General features: G+C 38.9%; 1 protein-coding gene across 1 annotated transcript in view; it reads left to right on the plus strand.

The window, feature by feature from the left end:
• The window catches only part of ADGRV1 (adhesion G protein-coupled receptor V1), a 255,005-nt gene extending 233,646 nt beyond the window's left edge, over window positions 1–21,359 (plus strand). Inside the window, exons 88-90 of the mRNA XM_058825861.1 lie at window positions 9,726–9,917; window positions 12,577–12,754; window positions 21,015–21,359. Coding sequence (XP_058681844.1) covers window positions 9,726–9,917; window positions 12,577–12,754; window positions 21,015–21,133 — 489 coding nt within the window. The 3' untranslated portion in view covers window positions 21,134–21,359. The remainder of the gene's footprint in view (window positions 1–9,725; window positions 9,918–12,576; window positions 12,755–21,014) is intronic.
• Window positions 21,360–21,593: the final 234 nt, after the last annotated feature.

A 21,593-nucleotide genomic window follows, 5' to 3' on the forward strand; every position in this document is an offset into this window, starting at 1 on the left:
TGAATGTAGTTTTTTCAATTGTTAGTTTCTTGTTTGAGTTTTCAACTTGCTTTCAGATGTAACTAGAGAATTAGTTATGAGACTTACAGCATTTCTTGAACTAGGAACAGAGGTTGCAAAGGTTTTTTCATCAATCTTCTCTGGGAAAGATGTAAAAGCAGTAGTAGGCTTAGATTGTAAGGTGTGATCTAAAATGTAGGTTTGGTTATAAATGTTTACTGTGGAAAGCAACCACGTAAAGAGTAAATGTTCAAAAAATTTTACTAAGCATCTGTGAAAACTCATGATCTCTGATATTTCTAGGAGTTGAAAAATGTATGAGCATAACCTTACTGTGTTTGGTCTTCCTGTTTGTTCTTTTTTATTGTAAGGTTCATCAGTGGACAAATAGTCTGATTTCACTGCTATGTGATCTGGCTGTTTTTTGCTACCAGAGCTGTCCTCCTCATAGGATAAAGCATAAGAAGAATCTAATGCAAAGAGGACCTCAAAGGGTGGTGTCTCCAGTTTCTGTTGCCTGTGCAGGAAAGAAAAATTTAAAAAAGGCAGAGGGGGGAAAAAAATTCAAGGGCTAAGAATTGGGACGGAGATGGGGAGCAATGGGGTTCCAGTCTGCTTTGTCTGCTCGTGTTTGTTCTTAACTTCCTGCCACCATTTGTGGTTGCTGGGATTTGCTGGCTCTCACAGAGCACCGTAAGGAGTGGCTGCAGCCAGAGCTGTGAGGAGAATTGCAAGCTGCTTCTAAGTGCTGGCTCTACCATATTTGCCCTCCACCTCTCCCAAGATCCTACCTTTGGTGTTTGACTCAGTATTTCTTTCTTTCTCAGCTAAGCTTGAAATACAAAAATAGGGCTTTCTTCGTGCTTCTGGGATGACTGAGTTGGAAGGAAGTGACAGAATCTTATTCTAGCTTAATCTACGTATTTGGCATGTTTGGCTAACCATCTGTATTTTCACTGCGTTTCAAACTTAATGCTTCTCTGTCAATGTTGAATCTGTGCCCTTGAAATGAACAATAATAAGTGACCTGTCACAGTGAGGGTGGCTGTGACAAACCTTTAGGTCCCCTGACTTCGGGGCTGAGGGTGGGGAGAAAATAATTAGGAGTGGGAACAATGGAGTGCCCAAAAAGAAAACTATTTTAATGATAAATAAAAATAGGGATGATGCCCAGAAACCAAGTGCAGTGTAGAGACAAGCTCCAAAGACCAGAAACAAGGGAGAATTAACAATATATAGTTTTGGGGGTGGAACATGCTAGAAATAACATATGGAACACAAGTAACCAATAAGTGAGTAGAACATTGGTAATTAACAGCGCCAAAAGGCTCTTGGGAGAAGATTTCAGGCTTGCCCTGAATTAAATGAATGTTTCCCAAGGCTTGATGCTAAGACTTGATTTGCTAGGGATGAAGTCTGGGTGACCATGTGTCCCAGTCAAGCTGTCTCCCACACTGACCAAAAAAAGCCCCAGAAATCCAACCAAAAAAAGAACCAAAATAAAAACCCCCATGACCTTTTCTACCACTTACAGTGCTGAAATGAGAGGTAAAAACGGCAGTTGGGTGGGAGTAGTTACAAGTGTGCTGAGAGCTATGCAAAATATTTATAGTGAATCCTGAGTATCCAAGCAAATTTGCTTTTTAAAGATGTGCCAAAGTGTGTGAACCTGTCAGGTAAGACTTAGCCAAGTTTAGACTAAATATGAGCTGGGTGCAGTTTGCCAGAAAAGAATTTATGGCTTTGGCTTTGAGTAGAAGTTGCAATATTCCGCGTGGTGTTGGCATAGCTGGCTCTGCATAAAGAGAAACTTGGCAGTGTATACTAAAGCTTCAGATGAAACATTAGTATTACTTGTTCAAAATGCTGAAAGCACAGTATTTTTTTCATTATTACAGAATATACCTGTAACCTGTTTATCACTTTACCAAAAATGAAAGCATTCAAAATAAGTATATCTCAGGGCAGACCTGTAAATGAATTTTCAATTTAATGATAGATAAATGAATTATTACTTTATTCCATTTTTTAAGGTGGCTTCTGTTCTTGTCTTTGTGTGTGTGTGTGTGTGTGGTGGCAGTTGGCTGGTTGAACAGGGCATGCCTACCAACATGGTATAGGTCTTGCAGTCCTGAATTACATTTACTTATCCTCGATTACATTTATTGTTTTTTTACTTGTGATGTTAATTTTTAGGTCTTTATCTGTAACTGACACAAATCTTGTCCTACACTGCAAAATGAGGTGTAACTGCCTAAGGAAGCAAAGTGCAGATAAGCAGGTAACGTTCACAGTTGAAACTGTGATAAGATAAATTGCACAATCAATAAGAATTACAATGGTTTCATCAAAACTGACTCTTAGTGGCAAATAAACATTCTAACACTTGATACACAGCAGGTCCAAAGTCTACTTACTAAGTGCAATCATCAGCTGATGGAGCTGCACTACTTCAGACAGTTTTACAACAATTACTTTGAATGCTAAGAAAAAGAGTCACATTTAAACAAAAAGTCTTTGATTATATTTCAAAGCTTATTATTTCTGAAGAGCCATGAGGAGGAGAGGTTAAGTGATGGCTTAGGATGTATCATATGACTAAGATGATACTTCTGTCATAATAGCAACAATAAAAGATCTTCAGTCTGCTCTCAAAATAAAATATGATTGAAGAAATAATGGCAAAATAAATTGTACAATAAAGGCTGCATAGAAAAATGCCATGCCTGCAATTTATCATAATCATCTCTAAAAGCAAGGAAGGAAGGGAAGCAGGAAAGGAAGTAAAGCTTTCCTTGCAGAAAGAAATAGAGAATTATATATTTTTTGTTTGCCACTTGGCTCACATTATTAATACTACTGCATGTATGAATATTCAGTTCCATAACTAATAAAAAAATTATTTGGAAAGACAATATTATAAAATTTATATCATGCATTGTACAATGGCACTGATTATGATTTCTTGAATATGAGTCCTTTAATTTTGTGAGTAATTTTTTGCTTTGCAGAGACTAGCTTTTGAACTTAGTGAAACTTGCAATTTATTTATATTAATCAGACTGGTAATTTTCCCAAAAGAAGTAGGCAGTTGTTATGTAAATCAGGGTTAATCCACAGCAGTCTTCAGCCAGTCAGTGATGGAAAACAACAGAAGAACTTCCCATAAATTAAAGAAAACCCTAGGGAAGTTCACAAGAGATCAGCCAAGGCATTGAATAGCACACCACCAGAAGTGGTAGCAGCACCCCTGACCATTGACAGCCATCCAAGAACAGTGTGACCACGAAATTAACAAGGAAAGGACTTCCTAGGACTGGTTGCCAAAAGTAAATTAGCACAGTCCCGACAGAGAATGAAATTAAATCTCACCCTGATAAAATTAAAAATCTGAGGTAAGACTAACCGAAGAGTAAAACAGCATACAGAAATTACAGTAATGACAAACAGAGTGTCAAAAGCTGATCCAAGTAAGGACAACTCTTCTGTTGTCAAAGATATGTTTGTGTGCTTTATTGGGATCTTCTTACCACCTGGCATGAATAAAGGTGTAACTGCAGAAATAATAGTGGGTTTTTTTCAGCCACCGTCTTCTAAGGATCAGAATGAACCATTTCTGATAACTGAAATCTCTGATCAGACCGAGAGGTTAGCTTTCTTCAAAGCCTAGATTTTGCTTTGAGTATTGTCTTTTAGAAAAGCAACTTTTAGTGATATAGTCATGTAATGGTAGTTATCTAACAAAATTTTCTGAATTAAATTAGGAACTCTAAGAGTGTCTCTGAAGAGTGCCACCAGTTTTTGTAAGTGCTGATACACACCCAGAAGCAAGTTGTGGAACTGCTAAAATGGAGTGATGAAATTAGTTTTTGTTCACAAAAGTCCTCCTAAGATACTTTAAATTTTTATATAGAAATATCATTCCTCTAAAACAGATGATAGTATCTGAATTCACTTCTCCTTAAAAAACAGGTTCTACAATTTCAAGGTAAAGTATCTCAGACATGGTTAAAATACCTGTGGGAGAAGTATGATGTATATTAGCTTAAAAATAAGTCTAATGCCTTGTTGTGTTTGTGTTTATCAGAACAATAATAAAACCATGTGATACAGTAAGCATCTTGATCTCATAAAAAGGTGATGATGAAAGATTTTTTGCTTGCCTACAGTCTGTTTTGTCCTTATTCATTACTAATAACAGAGTGAGCTCAGTTTTCATATTTAGACATCCTGTAGTGTCATCACAGCAAGTTAGAACAGAGTTAGAGCAAGAGAGGCAGAGAGACTCTGAGTGCTCAGTGCGCAGTAAAGGTTTTCTGTGGATCAGTCCTCCAGTTCTACATGGGATCTCATGAGGTATAAAATGTATTAATGTATTCTGTCCTTAATTTACTAGCTTATTGCAGCTGCTCCTCAGAATATATAAATCAATCTATTGCATAGATACATGAACACATGCATGAACAAACCCCTCCCACCAATTATATTTTGTACATATATACAAGGAAAAATTCTTCTTCTATAGAGAAATTTCCACAGTCTCTTTGGGCAGGTTGTTCCAGTGCTTAGTTATTCCCACATTAAATATGCTTTCATCTTACCTTATCTCTTATCTCTTATATTATCCTCTTCCCCGTTTCAAGTTCGGACCACTCTCTCACCTTCTGTTATGTCCCACTGCCTTCTCCATGATTGTCTCTTGTAAGGTGAAGTACCTGGCATAACCTAGAGCAGCGCTGAGGCTGCTCCCACCTCACTGAACAAAAGTATCCCATCAAACTTTTCCATCTGAGCTTTCTTTCAGACAGTTGTACCTGTGTATATATGGATGGTTTTTTCCCTTGACATAACAGTGTAAAAGAGATGACGAACCAGACCAACTTGCTGAGATGAAATAGTAAAAGCTTAATTGTCTTCCATCAGCAAAACCCGGTAAAATAACGAGCAGCTGTTGCAAGCAGTCTCTTGCAGGCTATTTTCAAATAGTCACCATGTTTGAGAACTCTAAGTTCCCTGTTTGTGTTCCCTCCTTTGGGACGATCTAATTGTCTGCTTGAAGTGGTTCCCACCTTCCTCTATAGGAAAAGCATTACTACCACTTTTTTCTTTTATCTTTTACTGTGGCATTGTACTAACACCACTATCATAATGTAACCATGAATAAAATGAGGTTAAATGTTTTGTCAGTTGTCCTGTGGGCCCAATGCACAGCATTTATGTAGAATTGCTATTAAATCCTCCAGAGTCCTAGTTCTTCAGCTTAGTTGTTCAGTCTGCTTCCATGGAGCACAGTTCAAGCTCTTAGATTATCAGTCAGTCATGGCAGTCTGGGACCCAAGAGATTCTCATGGCCCCCAAGCACATGCCTGTGAGTTGAGGAGCATGGCTCCCAATTTATATGCAACAGCAGAGATTACTGGCATTAGGCTGAGATTTTGGGATTTGAGTTTTTGCATTTAGGTTAGGGTTTTTTTATGAAAATTTCTAAGAAAAAAAAAATTCACACAAATTTAACAGAGATATCATTGCCTGTGTTAATATCCACATCTGACCAACCTCTTTGAATCCTTTTGGAGGGTGTAGCTTTCTGGCAGACCTGTAGCAAAAATTGACTATTCTCTTCATTTTATTCTTAGTCCAATCAGCAAGGACAAGGTCTGTGAGTCTCTGAAAAAGTTCCAGCTTGGCTAGAGTTGTTTATATGATAACCACAGAAAAATATATTACAATGCCAACAATCTTACTTTCACAGCAATTTATGACTTTTTTTATAGTATTAAGGTTGAAGTGAAAAGGAACATAAGTAGAGTCAAAAGCATGGCAAAGGATAGTTCAATTCTCAGACTGGTGCTTTTGAAAAAACCCACTCAAACCGTGAAAGCTGTGGTTGCACTGACACAACCTAAATATCTGCATGTTGCCCATGCTCTTTCAGAGTAAACAGCCTGGCAGCTGCTGGCTTGAAAAGGAACAGAAATCTGTGAAATTGACTGCATGACATCTTCATGTGCACAGTCTTTGGAACTCAGTGCTGTTTGAGCAGGACCATTTGACTTGTTTTGGCTTCCTCACCACCTTCCTGGGTGTTTTTAATAGGCACATAGGGTTGTCAGAATATGACCACAAAACCTTCTTGATGCTTCAAACAAAACCACAGTGGTGGTACAAGGAAACCCACATCTAGAGAGCATTATCTTTTTGAGATTCTAGATTCTGAGAAGAATATAGGTGAAAGAAAGTTCCATCCTTTGTCCAGCCAAACAAGGAATTCTCTGCCCAGCAAGAATTTGTGTGCACATGTACTGTCTACTTAGAGTGTTGGGTTTCATTAGGTTCATTCTTCTGTTTGTGTCTTACTGTCGTGGTTTTGAACCAGTAATTAACAAAAAGGGGAAAAAAGAATTATTTATTTCTTGCTGTGAGATATGGATTAAAACAAGAGCAAACCAGGCATAAAACTTAAAAGGAATAAAGAAAGTTTATTGACAAACTACAAGAATAAGAACACCAGAATAAACTTTTAGAAAAAACCTTTTCATTTCTCACTGCTTACCATTCTTTTGTTCACATGACAACAGAGACAAGAACTTCAGAATTTTTGATGGTTTAAACAATTCTTAATTCCTTCTATAGTCTTTTATCAGTCTCTGTAGAGAAACAGAAGTTCCTTTCTGTTAATTTATGGAGTTTCTCACAAGAAAACTATTTTTGTTATAGTTTCCCGTTTCTCTGATATCAGCTGCTCAGAGCTACTGTTATCAGAGCCCACCCCTCCTATTCTACATCATTCTGAAATGTGTTATAGGTCATTAGTTTGGGGATAGCATTTTAAGGATAAGTTATTCAAAGGCAAAAAGTATTCTTCATCTGTTTCTGTGAGCTTCACTAGAAAACAGTTTTCTCATTGCCTCTCAAGGCTTCAAATCTCCCAGCACTTCACTATACCACAATTACTCTACTTTTTACTCAAATTTACACTTTGAACACTCTATTCCTCCCCATACTCTATCATGAATTAAAGGAGTTCTTTTCAGGACTTCATTGTCCATCCCCATAGTTTTAACAGAAAGATATTTCAGCTTAATTAAAGCATCTTCTTAATTCTCTACCTTTCTTGGTTTCTTTTCTTTCTTGCCACTAGTAGTTTATAAAGTCTCTTTTCATGTTGATCACTCTCCTTTTCTCTCTCTGGATAAAAAGATTAATCCGCAAGTCTCATGGATAAGAAAGAGTTAAAATCCTGCTCAAGCTTTTGTAGATGGTTCGGTGATCTCTGCTGAACAGGAGCTGGAGCTGTCTGCGATGAAAAGTTCCTCATAGCTGCTCTGGAGAGCATAGTCACCGTCTCTGCTTGCTGCAGGCTTAGAGCTCTTCTCCTTCTTTACTCGACAGTTTTCTGGTAAATTCTATCACGGCAAAACCTGCAGCCAAGCCAGGAACCGGCCTGGCCCGGCTTGGCCCGGGGCAAGCCCCCGCAGGCCCCATCTCCCGGCCGGGAGAACGGCAGGCCCAGCCTGGCCCCCGCCCGGCCGCGTGGCCGGGCAGAGACCGAGAGGCCGAAGCTCTGCTACCTTTCACAGCCAGAAAACAAAGAGAACCACAGACTTCTGGTTGTACACTTTAAGGTGGGGTTCACAAGTTGATCTCACTTTTCAATGGCTAAAACTGCTGTCAATTCTCAGCAATGACCGATAATTGGTCATGAGAAAGACTGCAGGCAGTCCCCAGCAACTCCAACTTTCCTTAAAGGTAAAGTAACTCCATGACACTTACAAATTGCTCTAACAATTTACAAGACAGGAGAAGGAAAACGCAATTTTTTTGGTTCTGCTATCTGTCTCAGCCTTTGACTTCTCCTGTCCTTAGGTATTAAAATAACCTCCCTGTGTCCATGTGATTATTATGGAGGGACTCAGAGGAATTGTCTCATCCGTCATCCATCTGCAGAGAGTTACATCAGAACACAGACAAAGTTAAGGAGATAATTGTGATACTGTGTGTACTTGTTTTAGAAAAGTGAGTGTCCACCCTTGAGGCTACAAAGGAGAATGACTTCTCATGGACCTTGTATGCCAATGTCTTGTGTCCCTGCAGCTTCAAAAGACAGGGCTGTGCAGGATCTTCAGCTATTGGGTTTTCTGGAAAAGTACAAAACCACTTGATTTGTGTGTGCAACTTTTGTGGCTAGGCCCTCAGAGACTGAACTGGCAGAGGCTACTCTGAAGTTTGTATTGTCACTATAATCTGTTCTTCTTGGGGGTTTTATCCTTTTCATATCCATAACAACTTAAATTAAATAAATCCATTTGCTGGCCTCATTATGTTTGACTTATATCAGAATCCTTGGACTTGTTTATAAAATGAAAGGATAATTTAGTTCCTTTTCAGTATCTCAAACATGTGTTTACATTATGTATTTACTTGTATGTATCACAAAATTTCCTCTTGGTGAACTGCTCTGAATTGTCATGACAAATAAACAATAATCTGGAAAATCAGGAACAGCTTTTCTCAAAATAGTTTTTTTAGTGTTTTTAACACTTTTGTTTGGTAGTTTTCTGTTTAAAAACTCACATGTAGTGCTGTATACTTTTATAGCACCTGTGTGAGAATATTTAGAGTGTTTAACCAGCTGAGATTGAAATCCTGTTGAATCCCATTAGCTTATCTTATGTGTCACTTGGGACCAGATAATTTTGTCATATCATTTGGGCAATAGAAATTATCAGTCTATGTATCATGAAGTGCTGTTGGGTATTTGCAGTCTCTTATTTTTTCAAGTATTTTCAAAATACCTTTCATTAAGAATTCACAAATATTATTATATTACACTCCCTTACTGTTTGTGATCCCAGTTAGTACTTCCATGCCAGTGGATACCTTTAAAATGAATTGTTCTGTTTAGTACAGTTGGCTTCAGGGTTCTAGAGAACAATGTGAATTTAAAAAAACATTGCAAATGTAATTATATTGCAGCAATTGGTAAGAGTGCAGAAGACTTCTTTCTATACTCTTTTGGTAACCCTTTCTTTAGTAATTATTGAACACGTTGGTTTCTCAGTTGGAGTGGATTATCTTCCCTCAGCATTAGCACAACTTAAAAATTAAGGTATGTCAGATTTCATACAGAGAAGTTCAATTACTGGTTTTCTTTACAAACACAAGACATGCTTATAATACTTTTCTTGGCTCAGTCTAAAGGTCAAAATTAGCAAGATTTAAAGAAGAGCTGCAGAAGCATACAGCAGAGCCTCTGTTGTAATCAGAAATGAAAACCGGTGCTGAATCAGTGCATATCACAGAAAATCTAATTTATAGTTATGGTATCTGTGACAGCAGCAGTACAGTTTGCATGAGGTAAAGATTAAAAAAAGCCAGCAGGTTAGTATAAAAATGAAGAATTGTGGCTGAGGAGCAGCAGCCAAATGCTATGATAAGGGAGGCCTTTAACCTCATTTTCACTGTTATGACAACTGTCAAACTCAAGTCAGTTTTGTTGTTTTGGGGTTGTGGCTTTCCTTTGCCACTCTGTAGGTTCCACCAAATAAGAATTTTAGAATATATGTCTGTGTGTGTGTGTTTATTAGCTGAAGAACTCAGAATATGAACTTGTAACTTTTAGATCTCTGATGGGCAGTGATGTCATCCATTATTTTGCAGAGAAAGCTCTGAACCAAGCTCCCTGCATTTCACAGGCTGATGGTCTCTTTCAATCTCTTTTTAAGGGTCTTTATGTGTTTGTGGTGTATTTTATCCTGCACAACCAACTTTGCTGTCCTGTGAAAGCAAGTTACACTGTAGACATGAATGGGCATACAACTCCAGGATCAGCGTTTTTCACACATGGCAGTGGCCTGCCAGCTGCAGGAGGAGAGATCAGCAAGTCCACACAGAACCTCATCAGTGCTATGGAGGAGGTAAGAGTGCTCTGTAGTCATTTACTTGTTTATTTAAATGTACTTGGAGATGTCAGCATTAGTTCTGAAATGTAACACATGGGAATGAGATGCTAAATATGATAGGTTGTCTTTGAAGAGGAGTTTTTTTCATTTTAATGACAGAAATAGTTCTTTATCCATGTTATTCTTGGAACTTACTGTGCCCTATCATTCCACCTAAAGACTTTACCCTTTCACTCTTGAGCCTTCAGTTTATTATAGAGGTTGGTTAAAGTGCCAAAAGTAGATAATGAGAAATCAAAATAAAATATTGATTCTTTCCACTAACTATAGGTTTTAGATGTGTTTTAAGTACTTAATTTCTCAGAGTTATGATGTTCAAAACTTCTGGAAATTGCAATAAAGTTAGAATAAAATTGGAATGGAATGGAATGGAATGGAATGGAATGGAATGGAATGGAATGGAATGGAATGGAATGGAATGGGGGAAGGGAAAGGAAGGGAGTGGAAACGGGAAAAGAGAAAGGGGAAGAAAAAGGGAAAAGGAAAGGTGTAGTGGGTTTATCCTTCCTGGATGCTAGTCACCCACTAAAGTAAGTGTCTCTCTCACTCCCCTCTGCAGCTGGACAGGGGAGAAAAAACATAGCAATAGATTCATGAATTAATGACTGGGGGAAGTCATTCACCAAACACGGTCACAGGCAAAACAGGCTGTCTTGGTTCTAGAAGACAGGTGTCTGCTAGGGAGAGCAGGAGCTTCCCTTGGGATGAAAGAATGCAGACCCCTCTGCCTGCGAATTATTATAATTTTGAAATCAAGGGGCTTTCAGTCAGAGATCTGGGGATAGGAATAACAGTTCTTTACTAGTATAACCAGGCAAACAAACAACAATAACTACAGCATTAACAAGAAAACAGAACCAGGGACCCCGGGACAGCCTTCTCGGCTGAGACGGGATGGGGGAGAGGCTTTGTTTTCACAAACCCCCTCGGGCGGGCAGTCCCGGTGCTCCTGCAGGGCTCTGAGGAAACAGTCGGCTGGAACAGCAGGGACGAGCTGAGATCCTGGGCTGGTGGGTGAGGTGGATCAGCAGCTCCGCGGTGGTGCCTGGCACTGCCACACGTCCCGGCAGGACAGGGGGTGCGGGGCCACCAACAAAGAGGGAAGAAGCAGAAGAAGCAGCAGCTCCGTCTGGGTGATGGTGAAAATTCCCTTCTCTCCCCCGCAGCAGCTCCGCGACCCAGCACACGAACGTCCTTCCCCGAAGCCGAAGAAAGCCAGCCAAAAACTGTCCCCACCCTCCTTTCCTACCCCCTTCCCCCTTGGGCCCGGCCACTCTTTGTCCTTTATCAATCACCCACTAAATACCCACAGCTAGGTTGTCTCCGCAGCTAATGGGTAAAAATTCCCCAGGCAGGCCAGAACGACAAAACAAAAAACAAAACAAAACAAAACAAAACAAACAAACAAACAAAAAAAGGACACCTAACCAGGCTCAAATTAGAGATATTAATTTAATTTATTGCAAACAAAGAGCAGCAAAATGAAAAAAATATAAAATACTTTAAAAACATCTTCCCCTCCTCATCAGCCGTCCCTCTTTCCCAGGTCTAATTCCTCCCACAGCAGCACAGGGAGACAAGGAGTAAGGGTCATAGTCAGTTCACCTGCAGCTTCTCCAGCTCCTCAGGGAAAGGAGTCATTCCCATGCTTGAACATGGGGTCCCTTGCACAGAAGACAGTTCTCCATGAGCCTCCCCAGTGGGAGTCCATCCCACAGGCAAGAGTCCTCCCCAGACTGCTGCAGCATGGGTCTCTCTTCCAAGGGCTGTAGTCCTTCACAGACAGGCCCCAGTGTGATCCCTTCTCTCTGAACACCTCTCAGAGGGTCACAGCCTCCCCTCTGGAATCCCCCTGCTCTGGAGTAGGTCTCTTCTATGTGGATCTCTGCATGCCCATGGATCTCCAAAGGCTGCAGGGGCATAGCTGCTTCCCCACGGTCTGCACCGCAGGCTACAGGGGAATCTCAGCTCAGGCACCTGGAGCACCTCCTCTCTCTTCTTCTCCACTGACTCTGGTGTCTGCAGAATTGTTCCTCTCACACATTCTCACCCTGCTTTTCCCTGCAGTTATATCTGCACAATAACCTTTCTTTTTCTCCTTCTTAAAGAAGAAAATGCCTCTTATCACAGAGGCATTACCACCATTTCTAATTGGCACAGATTTGGCAGTGGGTACATTTTTGCAGCTACCAGGGATTACTCTACCAGGCATGGATGAAGCTTCCAATAGCTTCTCACAGAAGCCACCCCAGTAGGCCCCCCTGTAATCCCCCTCCACTACCAAAACTTGGCCATGAAAACCCAATAAAGAAGGGAAGGAAAGGCAAGGAAAAGGCAGATATAGATAGATAGATAGATAGATAGATAGATAGATAGATAGATAGATAGATAGATAGATAGATAGATAGATAGATAGATAGATATAGATGATGGATATTGATAGATGTAGATATAGATAGATACAATTAGTTAAAAAAGGCTTCCTGGTTCATTATAAAAGTGACAGAATAGCTGTTTCCAAAATCTCTTGGTCCTCAGTTCTGGTCATAATTTCCTGTTTATATACAATAGTTTTGTCGATTACTGCATTTCAGTGTCTTTTTAAACTCTGCAGGTGCCTGCAGACTGGGAGAGGGCATCCTTGCAGCCTGCTAGTCAAACTAGTGCTGCATTTAAGCAGAGTCCACAAAATGGTAATGTTTTCCACCCTTCTGGAGGATTCAGTACCAGCTCATTAGTTGCTGATGAGGAATCACAAGAGTTTGATGACCTAATATTCGCTTTAAAGACTGGTGAGTGACTTTTCCCCTTGCCCCCCAAAGTTTGCTGTCTTGCTATGGTGTTATTATCCTAATGGTGCCACTGTTCCACGAGATACAGTTAATGAGGTCTCTTAATATAATCTGATTTGCAATGAAAATCTTAAAGATCAGTTAACATGGGAATGTTTGATAGGACAACCAAAGAGGCAGAGGAATCCTACCTGATAAGATGTGGCAGACACTAACCAAAGTCCAGCCAGGTAAAGTACAAATGGGCTTGCTTGGTAGCAGGAGGTCACCTAAATGATCTTCACTAAGCTTTGCAAGAGACAACAGCAAAGTATTTGTGAGAGTAGCAGATTAAGTGACCTGGCACACATAACTTCAGAAGCTTGTTCCCTTCAGTGGTATCAAGTCAAACTGGATGGAAGACTGGGATTGTTGATAGTAAAATGGTGTTTTTATTCAGTAAGTTCATAATGCTATATATCCTAAACCAATTTACATTGCAGGAAATGCCTCTAATTATGGGGCTCTCTGTCACTGTCAGACACAAAATGATTCACACAGATGCAGCTTAAAGTGAGATGAAAGAAGAAAAACGTTAATTTGTTCTTTCAGTAATTATAGGTTTTTAACAACGACCAGGGATTGGATAGATGGGTTACCACCTTCCCAACCACACTGGTTGTGAGAGACATCCATCAAAAAGCATATCTTTAATGGAATGTATAAACACTTATGTTTATAGTTACTTTCCTGGGAAAGTGGCTAGAAATTATGAAAACAATATTGAAAGGCCTGATTCTCAGGGCGACAGCCCTCAACATTTGCAGGACATGTACTGATTCCAGAGGAGGCCATGAAGGTGCTCAGAGGCCTGGAGCACCTCTGCTATGAGGAAAGGTTGAGAGAGTTGGGGTTGTCAGCCTGGAGAAGGGAAGGCACTGAGGAGAGCTTTGAGTTCCTTCCAATACCTAAAGGGACTACGAGAGCTGAAAAAGGACTTTTGACAAGGGCATAGCATGACAGGACAAGGGGAAATGGCTTTGAACTGAAAGAAACCAAGTTTGTATTAGGTGTTAGGAAAAATTCTTCCCTGTGAGGGTGGGGAACCCAGAAAAGCTGTGGCTGCCCAATCCTGGAAAGTGTTCAAGGCCAGGTTTAATGAGGCTCTGAGCAACTTGATACGGTGGAAGGTGTTCCTGCCCATGGCAAGGGGCTGGAAACAAATGGTCTTTAAAGTCCCTTCCAACCCAAACTATTCTATGTTCTGTGAAAGTCTGTTTTATACTTACTATTTTTCTAGACATTTTGCAGACTAGTTGTATTTTGTTAGAAATAGGAAATTGTTAGTCAGGGTGTTTTTGCAAGACTTATTTTTTTGGTTTTTTTTGTTTTTGTTTTCAAGACAACCTAGGTGCAGAAGTTAGAGTTACAAAACTTTTCATAGGTATGTAAGAGGGTGGCTTTTACTTTTTATTTTTTTCAATGCTATGAAGGAAATCAGATAATTCATAGATGGTAAATAAGACATGAAAACATCTACGTCTAACACTTTTACACAATGTTTACTGCTTAAATAAATCAGTTGGCATCAGTAAACTGTAGGAGACTGAGTCTTAAGTTATGAAGAACAATCTAAGCAACAGCCATAGCTGAAATGTAATACAATTCAACACAAATTCAGCACTAGTTACTTTTTCCTAAGTCTTCAAGCTCTAATTAACTAGTTAACTAGTTAACATCCCTAGTTAACTTGTTTTAAGTTCTTTGAGAAAGTAGGTCTAAAACCAACTTTTGATTTTCTTGCCTAAATTCTATTATTGTCTTCTTTATTAGTATTTTATTACTATTTGTTTTTAATGAGCATTTCATATTAGTGTGATTTTAAGCAGTGACCTCAGGCCATTGTTGGAGAAAAATACTTTATTTATGTTACTGATTAAAGAAACGCCTGACAATTTTACATCAATGCTTATTCTTGTGCCCACATGGTTACAAGAGTAAAAAACCCCATGATTTCTAAACCAAACCAGTTGTCTCATCTGGTTTCAGCCTCATATTTGAACAAAATGAACTGAAAAGGTGGTGTGGAAGGTTAGTGCATCTTTGGCCAGTGAGAAAATGTTGATCAGCTATTGTCTCAGACTCAAGTTCTAGCTCAACACATACTTTTTCCTAAAAAAAAAAAAAAAGAAAGAAAAAAAAAGAAAAACAAAAAAGAGAGAAGCCAGCTTTTCTGTAACTAAAAATCTATTTTATTATTTTCATCCTGACATGTTCTCCACTACAGTGCAAGGACAGGGAGCCAGGGAATCACATGATAGTAATAAAAAGAGATATGAGGTGGTGGAAAGCTAGATTTTTTTCTGTGTTTGGCAATATGGACCTATACTGCTAAAGTATTCACTGTACTGTGGTCTAACAGGATCTTTACGATAATAGGTAAGTTAGCAGGCATCTTCTAGTCTCTCAGCACCACATTTCTTCCTCTCTTGCATGATTGCTTATGCTCACATGAAACCACAAGAAGTCAAGTTAGATTTCTCCTTTTCTTCTTCTTCCTCTCCCTCTCTCTCCCACTCTATTTCAGTTAGTCTGATGCCCATCGAGCACCAGTTCTGGCTCCAAGGAAGAAGTGGTCACTGGCAACTCTAAGACAAGGGCCTCTTCTCTAAATAGGCTAAGGTGTGTAGGTGCCTTTTTGCTCAACTGCTCTTGCCTGTTATTTGCCATGTGAGGTGCTTCTCAAACCCTTTTAGGATAGACTTTATTTCAGAAGGCTGAGAATTCCTCATTCTGGAAGAGCAGGGAGAAGGTGCTTTTCCCGTCACATTACCTAGTTTTATCACTACTAAATTGAGGGATGTTGCTTTTGGAGAAAGATTAGAAACACTGTTGTTTGAACTTTACCTTTGATAAACTGAAACTGGACCTTCCATTATCTGAGTTCCCTAAAACTGTCAATCTATACTGAAACTTATTTATAGCAGTGCTAAAACATTATCTCCCACTCTGAGGGCTGACTGAGGATCAGCACTGATTAGCAGAGGAATATGTAAAGATGTTTTTATGTGCCTTTGTGCTTCATCTGTTCTTTCTGCTCATGTAGTTCTGAGTTGTCTGAAGGTGACTTTAACTTATGCTCACAGGGCATAATTTTGTAGCCACAAGGTTTAACTTGGCAGCCAAGATCAATGGGAATTAGTGTAATCATAACAGAGCTAAAATTTCATTCCTGTTCTCCTGGCACTCTCAGCTGTATAAATGAAGACAAGTTTAAAAAAAATTCAACCAACCGTCCACAGAAAAACTTTGTTTTCAGCTTGTCAGTGTTTAGTGTGCACATTTGCAGTGTGCAGTGCAGCCCTTAAATAGTTGTGCTGGCACACTCATCCTTGCTGCTAAAGGAGTGTGTCGTACAACTGTGCACTTAGTACTTGGTTCCACAGTCATTAATGCTAGGCCTAATTACTGATTAACCTGAAATACAGGCTGGTTCAGATGGAGGCATACAACTGTAGTTCTAGCAAATCAGGTGGATAGCAGTGTACTGTTTCTTAGCCACCTGTTTGCTAGCTTTTTACAAGCATCACATGGTGATAGGCTTTTTCTGTTTTGTGTGAGGCTTCTTTTATCATGCAGCTATTGTATTTGAACACCTTACCAAGTAGTTCCTTCTTTCCATCAAATATTCTCATGTCCATACAGAAAAACACAGTTGGGATTCACCCTGTTCGCTACATCACGATGTTTCTTTTATTTTGGAGATATTTTTGAAGGCAGGCCAGCTCCAAGGCAGCTTATGTGAAGGAAACAATGAAACAATTATGGTAGGAAAAATAATGTAGGGATGTGTCCAGCTTGTTAACATGTGCTAAAAGCTTTTAAAAAAATGTTTATGAATTTATATTTATTTATTTTATTGGAAAACAGTTATGGCTCTTATAATAACTCAAACAGCTTCTATTGAGAAAGTGAGTTATTTATGAATTAGTTTTTGTTTATTTCACTAATTAACTTTAAAAGTTTGCAGTTTTGGACTAGATCTCATTTTCCCTCTGATTTCTTGTGCAAGGTTTATATTGATAGGCAATTTAATAAGACCTTTGCCTTCCAGATTGCAACAGAGTCATATATTATTGTCATTGAGGATAAAGCCCAGCATACCAGAATTCCCTGAGGACTTCTACTCTGATTAGGGCTGGGCAGTTAGAAAAGGAAAATAGACAAGAATATAACAAGAATAAAAGTAGATGCAATCTGTCCCAAAGCAGAAAGCTGCCCATCAGCATTGCTCTAAAGCATGAATACCATAAAATACATGATAGCTTTACTGATTCCTAAACTTCCATCTATGTCTTACAAACACTCTTGCCCTCTCCCTTTCTGTGATGCACAAAACCAAAACAATTTATTCCTTTGGATGATGAAACCGAAACACAGCAAAGCCTTTGAGGGAAGCCCAAACCCCTCCAGGGGTGATGGGTACCCACAATGGTAGTATCCAGATACATATTAAGCAGAATACCTCTACAATCATACCTTACTGTGTTTTTACTCTTAATTGAGGCAATTGTGATAAATATTACATAAATATTCCAGTATTTCTTTAATATGATGCAAATAGTCCAATGATTCTCTGATATGGAAAATACCTGGAAAAGTCTATTAAGTTAAAAACCCGACACAAATACAGCTGTTACAATAACGTTATATAAAATGGTTCATGATTTTCAATCTAATACAGCTAGGGTTCCAAAGTCAACGTTTTATAAAGATTGGTGACACCACTGAAGATGCCTGGTTTATGAATAAAGCATCTCGTGGCTGGTCCATCCTGAACCAGAGGAAACATTTGAAATTTCACTTCTGAAAGGTGTTCAGTGCAACATCCGGGAGAGTCTCTATTACAGATTGTAGGTGGCAAAATCACTGCCTTATCATCCTACATAATTTCTGTTTTGAAGGGCTCACTTCAAAGAAAAAAAAAAAGGAAGGAAATTTAGCTAGTTTGCATATTCATTCAGTTTCTCCTCTATGGTTGTCACACATATTACCTGATGGCTGTTAAGTGTGACTGTGCCAGTAAGCATTTTTAGTTCAATCTGAACTTTATTTATAGAAGTGTGGATGTCTGTTGGTGTCATTTTTGAGAAGTTAAAACACTGAAAGAAGAATTAAATTTGGTTTGTGTATCTTATTCTTATACATCCCACATATCTAATAAAATCATGATCGATTAAGCGAGATATAAGTGCTTGAGAGATAAAAAGGTTTCCCAGCGATGTGAGTACTTACAAAACAAACTGTCTCCCTTAAAATGTTTTAGTGAAAGTCTGAGCTATCTCTGAGTAAGCAGATGATAACAGCTGTGTTCCAGGGCACGTAGGGATGCACTGGTGTAGCCCTTCACCAGCAGATGTCAGTGGAGGAACTTCTCTGGGTTTGAAGCCTGTGCTGAGACTTCAGTTTAGAGATAGTCGTTGCACAGAAAATGAAAAGAAAGAAAGGCTTCATTTTCCTGTGTACTTTTCTTCGAATAGTTCCTTCATAAATTGGGGAAAAGTAATACTCCCTGCTACATACCTACCATCCAACTCTAGCATCTCTAGATGAGTGCATGCTTTTTGGGATCTGATTGAGTTTAAATTCCACTCTAATCTGAGAACACAATGGACCAATGAACTCTGTGAGACTCCATTGTATAAACAGTCATACCCTTTCCAGACTGACGACTGTTTGGTAAGCTGGTATCCTGGTTACATTTCAGTTCTTATTCCTAAAAAGGATCAGCTCTAGCATAGTTTGTCTTTGCAGCATCAGCAGAACAAGGCCCTTGTAAACCTAAATTACCCAGTTTCAGTCTCTGACTTAGCAAGTTCCTGATAAGAACCTCTGTAACAAAAAAAGATCTTCTCTGACTTTGCACAGAGCATGGACAAAACTTGCACGTATATGACATTTAAGAATATACATAATGTAATACCATTAGACCAAAAGCCGATCTTTTAGTAGTGCCCAGCAAAAGATTCTTAAAGAATCCCAGTGCTGAAAAGTTGCCACTTTACCAGTATAGCCACTGGTAAAACAAATATCTTTCTAATACTAACAGTCAGTGTTCACCTTGAAATCTGAGCCCAGGGTGATCTTATTTATGATTTCAAATGCTTTTAAGTAATGGAGGGTTTTCAGCTTTTGAAATTTGTACCCTTTTTAGGTTGACTAAATGTCTTGAATTAATTCCACTGTTATTATGCTACATGAGAAGTATTGTGTTATTCTTCATTCAGAGTATTTTATTTACTTCATAGTTTTTACTCGATTTTCCATCCCCATGTGGTAAATACAGCAGTCTGATTCATCTTCTCTATTACAGTCAGGTTTCCTTTCTAAAACTGTTAAATATCATACAATCAAAATAACTTGTTTAAGCAATTGCTGTTTTTCCCAGGACTTTCAAGCACCTTTTGGATATTAGGATCTGGCTCAATGAAAAAATTAAATGCACATAGAAATTTAAATTACCTTCAATACATTTATAGACAATTATTTTAATAATTCAGATCCTAATCTTGACTTTGTTATTGTGTTTCTGTATGTTGATGGATTTTTACTCCTGTCACACTCTGGCAATAGTTTTTGGTTTCCCAAGAGCTTGGGTCATGGAGACCTAAGGACTCATCAGTGTCAGTTAACACATGTTCCCTCCCTGACCCAAACACCAAAACCAGGTGTAAGAAGGATCACGGTGCAGCTCACCCACTTTTCCCCTGGATCATAGGGCATGGATACAAGTTTGTCCCCTACCAGAACTTCATCCCGACCTCTGCAGGAAAACTTGGCTAGTCCCACAGGACCTCCTGTACAGTTTCTCTGGACCAAACTCAATATTTAAGATTACAGCCTGACTTCCCGCAGCAAAGCACCATCTCACTCCTGCCTGCATTAAAGTACTTCTTAGGGGTGGTGGGTGGAAGGGTGCTAAAAGAAAACTGCAAAAGTGGAACAACAGAGAGCATAGAAAAATACTAAGAAACTCAAAAAAATTAAACTACTCCTTACTTTAGTCAAACAAACCAAAAACTGGAATGTCAGCTGAGATAGAAACAAGAGATGCACTGTACACCTGATAGAAACTCCAGAAAATATTTTTTGGTATGAAATGCATATTGGTGCCTCTCCCAGCATACCCTGTTAAGGACTGTTTTGAGCCAGATGTCATTCCTTTGTAACTGCCTCGATGTGCATGTAGTTACAGATCTGCTTCTGCCCAAAACAAATTACTTCCCTCATCATTTGTAAATGACATTGCTGCAGGATCATGCTTGAAAGTAATTTGTATTGAAATCCTCAAGCCTCATTATACTGATATGCAGTTCTCAACAAATTTAAAGCCTAGACACCCTAAGCCCTCAAAACTCATGTATTGTGTAGAAGTTGTTCTACAGCTCAAGCAGAGCAGCTGAAAAAACACTGAAGTTTATAGTTACAACACATCTTTTATGACAAAATGGTCTGAAAAAAATTTTCATTTCATAAAACTAATGAAGGATTATGCATCTTCACATAAATCAACTCAAATCTCCCCCACAAAAAAGCCCAGACAAAATCCCCATCAAACAAATAGGAAGCAGAAAGCTAGCAGAAGTTCTGTGGCAAAAGGGTGGAGAAAGAAGACTCCCAAGGTCTCTTCTAGACATGTTTTGGAGGTTCATAGTGAACCAGAATTCAGAGTGGACCAGACTCGAATATTGTCTTCCAGTAGAAGTAAAACTTAATGCACCAGTTTATGTCTAATGTGGGTTTAAAGAATATTTGGTCAGCCTATTTTCTCATGTTAAAATTACTGTCCTGTTAAGACAGCTGGAATTATGGTTTAACTTGGAAATTGTATCATTAAAAATCTATTCTATAAGAGGAAGTCCTTGGAAATACCAGACTCTAACAGCCAGACCATGAAACCAGTCTACAAAGCCTTGATTTATACTTTTCTGATTTCAAGGCAACCTCTAAATAGTCATTGTACCATTGACTGGGCCAAGTAAAGTGAATGACAGTGGAATTATGAAAAAGCATATCTTGATGGTACAAAGCGGTGTCAGCTACTGTTATAATCCATGGATTCAGAATGGTAGACTAGTAAAAGGAAGCTTGCCATGTGGGTGTGGGGTGGGGAAACATTTCAATAGTCTGAATAAAGCAGAGTGGGACACGGTATCCCCATTTCTGTGTCAAAATTTCATTCTCAATGATGCTTATTTTTGTTATTTTTTCTCTATTTCAGGTGCAGGTCTCAGTGTCAGTGATAATGAGTCTTGTCATGGCAGCCAGGATGGTGGCAGTATGGCTAACTCCCAGATCGTGGAGCTTAGAAGAATACCCATAGCTGATACTCACCTCTAACTCCACAGCTTGCTTGGGTTTTTGTTGTTGTTGTGGTTTTTTATTCAAGCCTCAGTATTTTTATATTTTTACTTCCTTTTGCACTAAAACACTATATGAAACTGTAGTATAATGCTGTTATCTTTACTGAATGTTTAAACAAGAAATGTTTGCTTGAGGTTTTGTACATCAGAAAAAAAAACTGTAAATTTTTTACAGTGGGTGGGCAACAATTGATACTGTGACGATTGGCCTAGATTTGTATCTTGTGAGTAGATGATACATTTCATAAACTGTAACCTTTTTTAAATTAACCTGTACATTTACACTCATTAATAAAGCAATAGAGTCTGTTTGATACAAACCAGTCTGTTATTTCTCCTTACTGTTTAGGAAGATGAAAAGTAATGCAGACACCCTGTTGGATAGGAAAGCATTCTAGTAACACAGTTTTTCTAAGTTTCCCAAGCTATACTCTTCT

This window comes from Poecile atricapillus, chromosome Z (genome assembly GCF_030490865.1).
Source record: "Poecile atricapillus isolate bPoeAtr1 chromosome Z, bPoeAtr1.hap1, whole genome shotgun sequence".
Lineage (NCBI taxonomy): Eukaryota > Metazoa > Chordata > Aves > Passeriformes > Paridae > Poecile > Poecile atricapillus.